Source organism: Rhinolophus sinicus, linkage group LG10 (assembly GCF_036562045.2).
Source record: "Rhinolophus sinicus isolate RSC01 linkage group LG10, ASM3656204v1, whole genome shotgun sequence".
In the NCBI taxonomy this organism is placed as follows: domain Eukaryota; kingdom Metazoa; phylum Chordata; class Mammalia; order Chiroptera; family Rhinolophidae; genus Rhinolophus; species Rhinolophus sinicus.
The window spans coordinates 108,146,914-108,158,874 of record NC_133759.1 but is presented as its reverse complement, the minus strand read 5'-3'; the positions used below and the strand labels follow the sequence as shown (position 1 = coordinate 108,158,874).

Below are 11,961 nucleotides of genomic sequence, written 5' to 3'. Positions count from 1 at the left end.
CAAACCTAACAGGTGGTGGAATGGGGATGGGGCGGGGCACGAAGGGCTTTTTAGGTTCTTGGATAGTTGAACTACATGAATGTATCGTCTATTCAGGAAAAAAAACGTGAAATAATAATTGAGTTAGACATCTGTTAAAATTGATCTCAATTTTTCATACGCTGATCCCAGCTGACCTCGTTCCACGGGCCCCCGCCTCCCAGGACTCATCTGATTTCCCCCAACACTTCAGGCTCTGTTGTGTTCACTCTCCCTTGTCCTACGGGGAAATCCAAGGTCCTCTTTCCGCGTCACCTCCAATTGCTTCATTTGGTTTTAATTTACTCAACAAATAGGCACATGGCTTGGTGTTCCTGGCCAATTGATCCTAAAACTTCGCAGATTCCCCCATCGTTGACTATAGGACATGGGTCCTGGGGATTCCTGGGGACCCTGAGGACTGGAGGGAGGCTGGCACATGTGTCCCCAGGACCCTCCTGTCAACGTTAGTGAAGAATCAAACAGCTGACATTTATTTCGCCACTGCCCACATGCCAGGCACTGTGGTAGGTGTCACCAACTCACCTAAGACCTTCCCAGTTTGAAAAACAGAGTCCCACGTCCCAGGGACGCCCCCATTTTTTTCTGGATAGACAATACATTTATGTAGTTCAACTATCGAAGAATGTACAAATTCCTTTGCCCCCCGTCCCATTCCCATTCTACCATCTGTTAGGTTGGTTTCTTGTATTTTCATTTCTTTACACAAAGACAAATGTGCTTATGTATGTTGGTTCCTCAGACCTCTCAAGTACTTTCCTGTGGCGGGTTCTACCATTATGCCCCTTTTAGAGATGGGAAGACCAAGCCAGAGATGTGCCTTTGAACCCAGGCTGCCACTATACACGTCGGGACTCACCAGTCTTTCCACCCCTTGAATGCATCACCTGGGAAGGTCTGGCCCTGCTCCCATCCCTGATCTGACAGAGAGGCTGGAGCTGCCGACACCAGACCCCTTCCTGGCCTCTAGGCCCTGAAGCTGCAGGGGGGCGGACTCAGGGCCAGACGGGGAGCTACAGACCTGAGAGTGGGGTGCCACCCTGCCCCAATCCAGTAGGCAGCTCTCAGCAAACTCCAGCAATGCTGCCAGCACCCAGCCTGGCACGCCACAGCCCTCCCTGAATGTCTGCTGTTATTCAGCGCCCCCACCCCCACCCCCAAGCCTAGGTAGTTAACCAGAAGTTTGGAGTCTCCCTAACCAGACAAAGGTCTTCCTGGGGACTGGAATGGGTCGTTAGGATGGCCAGGGACAGTGTCTGAATTTCATGCCCTCAGAAACTCTCAGGCCACCCTGAGATGGGGGATTTGTATCTCCTCTACAAAAAAGAAAACTGAGACTCAGAAGAGTTAAGTAACTTGCCTAAGTCACACAGCCAGTGAGACTCTGGGTTTCAAGCCTGTTACATGACCTCAAAATGAGAAGGGTGATTTCCCAGCTCTCCAGGGGGTGTGTTTTGTGGGAGGGGATGCTCAATTCCCTGTCAGTAAATCCATTTGTGGCACAAAGGTGAGAAAATGACACCATCTTCCCCTGGAAGATAAAAATCCCTGGAGGAGGTTGCCTGGGGGGAGGTACAGGCACAGATGACCAGCTAGGGAGCTAGTGCAGTGCCCTCTGCTTTTGCCTGGAGACCTTGTGGGCAGCCTGTGGTCATGCTAGCATTCCAGGGGCCTGCCTGGCATGTGGGGAATGTCCCAGCAAGTCTTGCCCTTTGGAAAGGCTCAGAAAAGGGAAGTGCTCCTTGACAGGGGTGGGGTGGGTGTCTGTAGGGAATATCCCCTTTAAGGGAGGAGGATGGAGAGTTCGGGTCCTGAAGGATGAGGGTGTCATTCCTATGTGCCGGCTCAGGGTCCTATAAAGAATCAGAAGGCACACTGGCCCTAGAGCTGGGACCTGGGTTCCGTCCTTCAGGGCTGTGCAGCCTGGAGTTGTCACACCTCTCTGACCTGCCCAGTAAAAGGACACACTACTCACCCCACTGGTCCAGAGACCAGACCCTTTGGCTTTGGTGTCCACACAATGGGAATGCTGGTTACCTGTGGGGGCCACTACCATAGAGACTTATTTGGGCGAGCCAGGCTGGGTGCCTGGGCCACCTAGAGGGTACTGGGTGGCCTTCAGGGTAATGTCCTGGGAGGTAAGCCTCAGGGAAACACGGCCTCCTCTGAGGGCCAGACTACAAGGCCTGGGTTGGGTCTGTTGTCCCCCCTCCAGCTCCTGGCCTACCCGCCCCCGCTCCCCTATCGACCCACAGGTACTTGCATGGGCCCCTGTCGGCTCTATCAAGGCTCTGCTCTAAGGCCACCTCCACTCTGTAACAACCTCAAACCCGGTTCGTCCTTTCTCCCTGCTAGGTTTGGAGTGAGGGGTCTGGTGCTTTGGGTGAGTCCTGCGGCTGTGGCGCTGCGGAGGTGGGGCTCTGGCTTTCGGGAGAAGGGGCGGCGGCCGAAGTGGGGAGCCTAGAGGCCCGCTGTGCAGCAGGAGGGGACGCCGCCAGCCGAGCCACCACCCGTGCCCTTGGGGCTCCAGCGCAGCAGAACTAGCTCCCTCGGCCCCCGCGCCCCCTCCCACGCCGAGCCCCGGCAAGGGGAGGAGCCTCGAGGTGCTGACGTCACCTCGCCTATAAAGAGGCCCCGGCGCCTAGGCCGGCTTTGTGGAGCGCTGAGGAGGGTGCGCGCTGGATCGCCGCCGCCGAACAAAGGAGCCGGGCGCTGCCGCGGGGACCCGCCATCAACCTCCCGGGCCGCGCCGGGCCCTCCGCCCGCCGCCACCATGACCGCCAACGGCACGACCGAGGCAGTGCAGATCCAGTTCGGCCTCATCAACTGCGGCAACAAGTACCTGACTGCCGAGGCGTTCGGGTTCAAGGTGAACGCGTCAGCCAGCAGCCTCAAGAAGAAGCAGATCTGGACGCTGGAGCAGCCGCCCGACGAGGCGGGCAGCGCGGCCGTGTGCCTGCGCAGCCACCTGGGCCGTTACCTGGCGGCAGACAAGGACGGCAACGTGACCTGCGAGCGCGAGGTGCCCGGCGCCGACTGCCGCTTTCTTATCGTGGCGCACGACGACGGCCGCTGGTCGCTGCAGTCTGAGGCGCACCGGCGCTACTTCGGCGGCACCGAGGACCGCCTGTCGTGCTTCGCGCAGACCGTGTCGCCGGCCGAGAAATGGAGCGTGCACATCGCCATGCACCCGCAGGTCAACATCTACAGCCTGACCCGCAAGCGCTACGCGCACCTGAGCGCGCGGCCGGCGGACGAGATCGCGGTGGATCGCGACGTGCCCTGGGGCGTCGACTCGCTAATCACGCTGGCCTTCCAGGACCAGCGCTACAGCGTGCAGACCGCCGACCATCGCTTCCTGCGCCACGACGGGCGCCTGGTAGCGCGCCCTGAGCCCGCCACCGGCTACACGCTCGAATTCCGCTCTGGCAAGGTGGCCTTCCGCGACTGCGAGGGTCGCTACCTGGCGCCGTCGGGGCCCAGCGGCACGCTCAAGGCAGGCAAGGCCACCAAGGTGGGCAAGGACGAGCTCTTTGCCCTGGAGCAGAGCTGCGCCCAGGTCGTGCTGCAGGCGGCCAACGAGAGGAACGTGTCCACGCGCCAGGGTGAGTGGGGATACCGCCCCCGCCTCTCCCGGTGCGTGCACAAAGCGCACTCCACCCCCGGGCCCTCCAGCCTCCCGCCCTTTCTCGCCCGCGGCGCCGCTGCAATCCCGAGCGACGCCCGGTGCGCCCCCGCTAGGCGCGCGGACCACCTCGTCCCGCCTGGGAACGTGCGCTCTGGCCCGGAGGAGGGGGCGAGGGGTGGGGCTTTTGCCTGCTTTGGGCGCCGCTGCACAACCCCCACCCGGTGCTGGGGTTGGGGCTCCCCAGGCCCGCATAAGGTGCTGACGTGTGTGCCACCCTCCGATCCCCCTGCCGAATCTAGGACTCCTCCACGCGCGCTGATTCCTCGAATCGGCGGGCTCAGCCCTTGGTGAGACACCCTTCGCCGTTTCCCTCCCCCAGTCATCGAGCTTTTAGCTCAAGGGCGGAGGCGAGGGTCGTAACACGCCAAGGCTGCGCCCCCAACCCCCACGGGCCGCTGTTCGTCGGGGGGAGGGGGAGTCTTTGATCTCCGCGGGGGTGAGCTTCCACCTCCTAGCCTTCCATGCCTTTCCCCACCCCCTCTGCCGGGTGGGGTCGGCCTCTGCTGGGGTGGGGACCCCCGAGTGTCTGCCTTTCCCCCCAGCCCCTCCTCTCACGTCTGCCCTTGTTGAGGCCGCGGCCTTTGTGAGCAGGGGGGCGGGCTCCTCGACCGGGCCCTCCCTCGCCCCCTTTGTCCTGCAGATGGGAAAACCAGATGCGGCTGGGCGGGGGAGGGGAATCGGCTTTCTGCGGGTGCCCCCTGCTGAGGATCTCCGTACGCCGCCCTCAGGCCCAGTTCCCCAGTCCGGAGCCTCCCCAGGAGGCGGCCTCCCTCCACGCGCCCTGGCCCCGGGACGGCGTGGCGCGGTTGGCGGCTCGCCAGGCTCCCCGGCCCTGCGTCCGCTGCGCGTCCCCGGGGCCGGTGCGCGCTGCTCTGCGGGCGTCCGAGGGCGCCCTCAGCGCAAGCCTGGAGATCCCAGCCCGGATCCCTTGGGAAACTCCCTACCCTCGAGTGAACCCACCCGAAGGCTCCCGCCTGGAACAATTGGCTGCAACTCGATGCGTCCTTTCCTAGGGCCTCCCAGTGGCCTGGCCATTTCCTAGGCCTGCACTCCAGAAGTGAGCCCCCGCCTTTCCCTCCTTAGATTCTTTCCCAGGCGGCTTCTCTTCCTTCTGGCGTCCCCGCCCCTCCTTTGGCGAAGGCAGTTGATTCCTGAGAGCCGGAAGCCCCACTAGAGGGACTTGTGGGGGTCTTGCTCCCCTAGATGGGAAGTTGGACCCCAGCCTATGGAGGTAGCTGGATGGGAGCCCAGTCAGTGGCCCCCCTCCTGCGGAGGGAGGCCTTCCTCCTGATGGCCACCCTCCTGATTGGGCTCCTCCAAGGGGGTCGCAGGCCCATGGCAGTTCAGGTGGAGTCCCTGTTGGGGTGAAGGCAGCTTTGTGCCTGAGTTTGCTGATTGACATGGCAGTATGGCTTCCAGTCCTACAGATGGGTGGGTTTAGGTCCAGAGAGGTGAAGCCCAAGGTCACACAGCTAGGAAGCAGCATGCAGTACTGGGTCTGTTTGACTCCAGAGGGGGCTCTTATCTGGACCTCCTCGTGCCTCCCAGCCTCTGGGCATACATGGCTTCCCTTTAAGGTCTCACACAGTACTGGGTGGGGCAGGAGCCCCCACCTGTTATGCAGACATTCAGCTCCTGCCAAGTGTGATATGCAGTGGCCTGAATGGTGAACAAGTTGGCATGTTCTGGACCCTTTCCTGGTGGGGCTTGTGTTCTCACTGGGGCATGAGCAACATTCCAAAGGTGTCAAGAAAAGGCCTGGGTCCAAGAAGTACATTAGGGATCTAGATTAGATGGGGGGGGGGGACACTTAAGCTGACCTGAAGGATGAATAGAAGGCAGTATGAACCATGTGTGGAATGGTGTTGCAGGCACAGCTTGTGCAAAGGCCCTGTGGCAGGAAGGGAGCAGAAAGCCCCAGGTGAGCCTGACACTGTTTCTGGTAGCCACTGGCAAGGCTGGGCAGATGCCAGCTCCTCTCTAGTAAAGCTTGCTGGGGTGTCATGGTGTGATTCAGGCCGATGGGGTCGGAGTAGCTGGAAATTGGGCCAAGAGAAGTATTGGCTCATCTGTGAGTTTAAGGGACATGGAACTGGGGAAGAGGGCTTTGGGGGCTGAGATTAGGGCTCCACTGGCTTCAGATATTGGTTCTCACTTCATTCTTATGTTAGCTGAGCCTGGGCCTTCCTGGTGGGATGGAGGATGACTGCAGGACGCTGAGTCAGCATCGGGTATGGGGGGGACAGAGGCCATTTTGGACAGGCCTGCGTGGCAGCGTCTGCACTTCTGACACATGCTGGGAAATGCCAGCCAGGAAGGAGGAGGATCCTGGGCTTAGCGCTGGGGGATGTGAATCACCCCTGCAGGCCTGCACAGGCTGCCTGGTGGGGGCGGGGTGCTCGCTGCTGAAGCAGCAGCCTGCGCTCCTGCCTCAGTTTCCCCATCTGTAAAGAGCTGGCCCTGGGCACATTCTTTCAGCCAAGCTTTATTTCTGGGAGGAGGCCATCACAGCCACCATTAGAGGCAGGGTTGGCCACCAGGAAGTGGGGTCCTGGTGCCTGAGAGCTGATGTGAGGCAGATGGCACATTACATCCTAGGTCCTGGGAAGTGGTATAGCCGTGACCATTTCACAGATGAGGACATGGCTTGTGCAAAGGGTGGAGGATGGCAGGGACGCAGTGGGAACCTCACCTGCTCTGGGCTTCAGCCAGACCCTGGGCTGTGCCTCACCACATTTTCCAGCTAGTCCCAGAGCCTCCTTGCATCTGGCCAGCTGTGCCTTGGGCACTCCACACTTAGGAAGTACCCTGTCCCAACTACTTGAAGGTGAGGTTGGCTGACTGAGGAAGGGCCGGTCAAGTTGGGCTTTGTAGGATGTATAAGAGTTCTGATGAGGCAGGGCATTTCAGGCCTAGGGAATGAATGGCTTGTGCAAGGACAGAGAAGAGATTTGAAGTGGTCAGGTAGTGGCAAGAGCTGACTGGAAGGAGGGGAAAGGAGGTCACAGATGCTTCCACACCCCTTCCCTAAACTGAGCGGGGCTGTGGGTGGCAGGGAGCGAGTGCTGGGGAGTTTGGGAACTGCTAAGGCCAAAGGGAATGGGGACCAGAAGGGGTGTTAGGCAAAGAGGGGGTACCCTTTGATCCACCAGAGAATGACTTGGGGGCTGGGGACAGGGAAAGCCATGGTAGAGGGGGCTAGGCAGGGATTCTGGGGGTCTCCATAGGGCTCTCGAGGCAGTGGGGAGGGGCCCATGGGCTCCCTGCGTCTCCTGCTTCCCCAGGGCTCCTGTGGGCCTGTGACTCAGGTTTTCTGTGCTGCTGTTGATGAAAAGAAAAATCCCAAAGAAAACCCTGTTTCCATAGTAACCTAGCTCTAATTAGAGACTCCAAGGCCAAGAGGGGCCTTCCCGCCTGGGCAGGGCCTTAGAGCCAGGAGGGGCCCTGCTGATGGTAGGGGGGACAACTCCCGTTACCCCACCCATTCCTGTTGGGGGTGGAAGACCTGGAGTCTGCTTGGCACCAGGCCCCTAAATCCTTTCAACCTCCTGGCAGAATGGACAGACTGGCCCTTCTGAAAGGCAGAGGGGGGACCTGAGCCCAAGTGAGGGGAAAGTACTCACCCAAGGCTGCCTGGCTCTGGATTTGGGGACCTCCCAGGCTGGTCTAGGCCTTCTCATCAAACCAGTTCCAGGACTATACACCAGGCTGTCAGGGTCTGAATAACTGAGCAGATGGTATATGGCCCTGGGCAAGTAACGTCCACTGCAGAGCGTGCCTTTGTTCTGTGGGGGGAGGATGTTAGTCGTAACTCCATGGGTTCAGCCAGTGTATGTCCCCAGGTAGCACAGCGCGGCCCCGGCTAAGCTCTCAGTAACTAGTCTCATTGAGTGCCTTGTTTCCTTGCAAGGCTGCATTAAGACGAGCCCTCTGAAGCCCAGGCTGAGGCTGAGCTGGAGACTGGACTTCTGTTCCAGGTCCCTTCCCTGTCCCCTTTGCCCCTCTTTCTGGGGAGCCTCCTCTGCCTTGGCTGCTGCTGAGGTGTCCTCTTGTCTGTCCCCTTCCAACCTTTCGGCCAGTGCGCACCATGCACGGGTCAGGCGGGCTTCTGCAGAGCAGGGGTGGGGCAGGTCAGCAGATTTGCTGGGTAAGAGCTGAGCAAGGGGGGGACCCCAGCCCCAGGTTGTGCTTCCAGGTGTGGCCTTAGGATGGTTCTATTCTTGGTGGTGGCTTAGGCACCCTGCAGGCCCAGCCCACTCACCCATGCTCACCCAGTGATTCCCTGGGGTGTGATGGTGAGTCCAGCTCACGGCCCAGGTCTGGGGTCGTCAGGAGATCCCTGACGTTGGGGCCAAGGGGGTCCAGCAAGCCTGAAGCTGAGCTCAATGGGCTCTGAGGGTCTGGCTCAGGGCCCTGAGCTACCCGTGGAGAACATGTCCACAGTCCATAGAGGGGATGGGGTTGGGGTAGGGGGCCCGCAGACATCTGAGTCTGCTCCCCTCCCCTCCTGAGAGCCACCAGGACCCCTGACTATCTCTCTGGGTGACCTTGGCCAGGACACACCACCTCTGCCTCAGTTTTCCTCTTTGAAGGTTCCCACCCCCTCACACTGATGTGGGGATGTGACTGGGTTAGGAAGGGACTGACACCTTTCAGGCCCTCCAATTGGTTGCTGGTCCTGGGGAGGGTGCTCGCAGATGCTGGCTGTGCTGCTGCCCGCCAGCCTCCAGCTCCTCGTCTGAAGGGCCACCTGCCGCTCAGAAAGGAGTCATGGCCCAAATAGTGACACGCTGGCAAGCCCCGAGCCTGGGCAATGGCGCTCTGCAGCACAGTCCTGCTGCTGTGGTTCTTAGAACCCAGGGCGCTTGGGGAATGGAAATTGGTTCTGTTGGAACAAGGATGCCGGTTCCAGGTTTTTGCTGGAGTCAGCTTGGGTATGCAAAATGATGCAGATCATATGCAAATCTATAGGGAACATCAGTATCTGCAGGGGAAACCCACCCGCTGCTCTGCTCCTGGGTGTTTGCCCTGGGTGCAGTGGGCAATGGGAGAGGTGTGGATTCATGCTTACGCCTTTGAGTTTCCTAAATTTCCTGAAATTTAGGAAATGCTGTCCAGTTTTACTCTTGAACTCTTAAACACGTACACAGAAGTAGGAGGGATATGATGAAGCCCACCGTCCCTCTCCCCAAGAAGCAGTATTCTGCCATTTTTTCCGTCTGCCCCTGCACTCACTGTGTTTGGTTGTATGTAAAGCACATCCCTGACGTCAGGGCATTTCATCTTGAAATATTTCTGTCTGTATCTAAAAAATGAGGCCCTTTTCTGACATAACCACAACGTGGTTAACAGTAATTAATCCTTAACATCTAATCCTGGGCCACGTTATGATTCTCCACATTGGCTCTAGAAGGCCTTTCTGCCGAGAAAATGCTAGGAAAATGGAGGTAGCCAGCCTTGCTCCTGGGCTACCCCTGCCTGGGTCCTCTCATGTGCATGCGGAGGGGTTGCAGCAGCGCCCAGCCCTGCGGCAGCCCTGTGTGTGCTGACGTGTGAGGGCAGGGCTGCGGGTACCAGCTGGAAGCCCTGCTCTCCCTGCAGGTATGGACCTGTCGGCCAATCAGGACGAAGAGACCGACCAGGAGACTTTCCAGCTGGAGATTGACCGAGACACCAAAAAGTGTGCCTTCCGCACTCACACGGGCAAGTACTGGACGCTGACGCCCACGGGGGGTGTGCAGTCCACCGCCTCCACCAAGTAAGTGCCCTGCCCATCCCCTTATCACTGCCCTCGCTGGCCAGGCTGGCCCTTCCCATGGAACTGGGGCCTGGGGCGGCGCCACCTAACTGTCCCACCGTCCCCAGGAATGCCAGCTGCTACTTTGACATTGAGTGGCGTGATCGGCGGATCACACTACGTGCGTCCAATGGCAAGTTTGTGACGGCCAAGAAGAACGGGCAGCTGGCCGCCTCGGTGGAGACAGCAGGTAGCTGCCCGTGGGCACCCCCAAGCCCTGGTGCCCCGGAGAGTCTAACCATGCCATGGTCACTCAGCAAGACCGCCTGAGTCCCTCCCTGTGCTGGGCATCCCCCCAAATGGGCCCCCCCAGTACTGGCATGCTGTGTAACCCCAGGCTCCTGCTCTCCCACACTCTGGGCATCCCAGCTCACCCTCATGAGGCTCACAGCCCCTCCCCTTCCTGGGCCAGGGGACACAGAGCTCTTCCTCATGAAGCTGATCAACCGCCCCATTATTGTGTTCCGCGGGGAGCATGGCTTCATCGGCTGCCGCAAGGTCACGGGCACCCTGGACTCCAACCGTTCCAACTACGATGTCTTCCAGCTCGAGTTCAACGATGGTGCCTACAACATTAAAGGCAGGTTCTCCTGGGGACGGCTGCTGGCTGGGGTTCCCCGGGTATGGGCTGGGGGCAGTGTCTGGGTGCCTGCGTGGCCCTGGGGCTCAGCCTGAAGCCCCATGGGGACACATGTCCCGTCGCCCCCAGGGGCTCTAGGCTGGGAGCATCCCTTCCCCCCCTTTTGTCTGCACAGGAGGGAGACTTCCCAGCCTACCCCAGACAGAGCTAGAAGAGGGCTGAGGCGAGCAGAGAGGGATCCAGGGTTCTGGAAATGGTGGACCGGGAGGACACTTGAACTTTGAGACTGAAACCCTGGTGGGGGGAGTGAGGATGGTGGCGATGGACCCCCATCCAGCATGGGAGGGTGGGGGGCTTGGGTGGGCATCATGGACCCCACCTCGATTCTGGAAGCCATGAGTGCAGGGTGGGAGCTGGGCCTGACAGGGTCTCGCTCCCCCAGACTCCACAGGCAAGTACTGGACGGTGGGCAGTGACTCCTTGGTCACCAGCAGCAGTGACACGCCTGTCGACTTCTTCTTTGAGTTCTGCGACTACAACAAGGTGGCCATCAAGGTGGGTGGGCGCTACCTGAAGGGGGACCATGCAGGGGTCCTGAAGGCCTGCGCTGAGACCATCGACCCTGCCACGCTGTGGGAGTACTAGGCCCCACACCCGTGTCCCCACGCCTGTGTCCCCACCCTGCCCTGACCCCTCTCGCTAACTCTTCTCCAGGTGGGTGCCTCCAAGGGTGGCAAGCCCCTTGCCTTTCAAACTGGAAACCCAGAGCAAACTGTCCCCACCTGTTGTCCTGCGTGGCCTCTCCCTGGGTGGGACAGCGGCAGCAGCCTGGTCCTTGGAGGGATTTTGGATCCCTCTGCCCTCTCTTTGCCGTGGGTGAGGCCGGCACCTCTTTCTTCTGACCTCAGATGACTCTGAGCCTTACTTCCCCAAAGTGGCCAAGGAGCAGTGGGGGCTGGGAAGCCTTCCGGACCCCCTGGGTGTGGTGGGGGCGTAACTGGAATCTCCTGCCCCCTGCCGATATCCCCAACTTCCTAGGAGCCAGGTATTTGCCCCAAGCCCGTAGTTCTGGTGCACCAGCCCTGCATCAGGAGGAAAGCCGTGCAGGGTGGGGCTGAAAGAATGCCCACCACTTGTCCCCTCTGCATGGAGCAGGCCTGCCCGCTGCACATCCTGCTGTGGTCCGCTGTGGTCCGGGGCCCTGCTCCTATCTCCTTTTTCACCCTGGCCTCACTGGAAGGAGAAAATGACCAAATCAGTATTTTTTTTTTAATGAAATGTTATTGGTGGAGGAGGCCCAGGCAAGCCTGGTTATAGCCATGAGTGGTCCTCACGGGGCCTTGTGGGGGGCAGGGGCGTTTTGGATGGCATCTCCAGGCCTTGGTTCCCTCTCTGCCAGTTAGTGGTGGGGCAGGCAGAGCCCCTCCTGAATCCAGAACCTGCTTCCATTTCCCCAGGGGCTCTCACTGGCCCCCTCCCACCTGCCTGCCCAGTCCCTGGCCTGTGTCCCTACCTGGTGGTGCTGGGCCTTTGCTGCCTCAGCCAGAGCCTCCAGTGGGCGTGATGGGTGCTCCTTGTCTGACTGGACTCTGGATCTCGGGGTGGGATGAAGCCGGGTGTCACTCAGCTGGGAGCCTGTGAGGAGCTGTCTGGCCTCAGGCTCCCAGCACTGCCCCTGCCGGCCCCCTGACTGGTTCATCTCCACCATGCATCTCACTGGGTGTCTTGGTCTTTTATTTTTTTGTAAGTGTCATTTGTATAACTAAATGCCCATGATAGTAGCTTCAGACTGGAAAGAGAAAAATAAAATAACGCAAGTCCAATACCGAGGTCGCCTGTGTGTGTTGGGGATGAAGG

General features: G+C 59.8%; 1 protein-coding gene across 1 annotated transcript; it reads left to right on the top strand.

The window, feature by feature from the left end:
• Positions 1-2,680: 2,680 nt before the first annotated feature.
• On the top strand, positions 2,681-11,927 carry FSCN1 (fascin actin-bundling protein 1). The gene is made up of 5 exons (XM_019753667.2): positions 2,681-3,644; positions 9,329-9,485; positions 9,593-9,714; positions 9,937-10,104; positions 10,547-11,927. Exons 1-5 carry the CDS (start codon positions 2,813-2,815, stop codon positions 10,747-10,749), a joined length of 1,482 nt encoding a protein of 493 aa, XP_019609226.1. The 5' UTR covers positions 2,681-2,812; the 3' UTR covers positions 10,750-11,927.
• Positions 11,928-11,961: the final 34 nt, after the last annotated feature.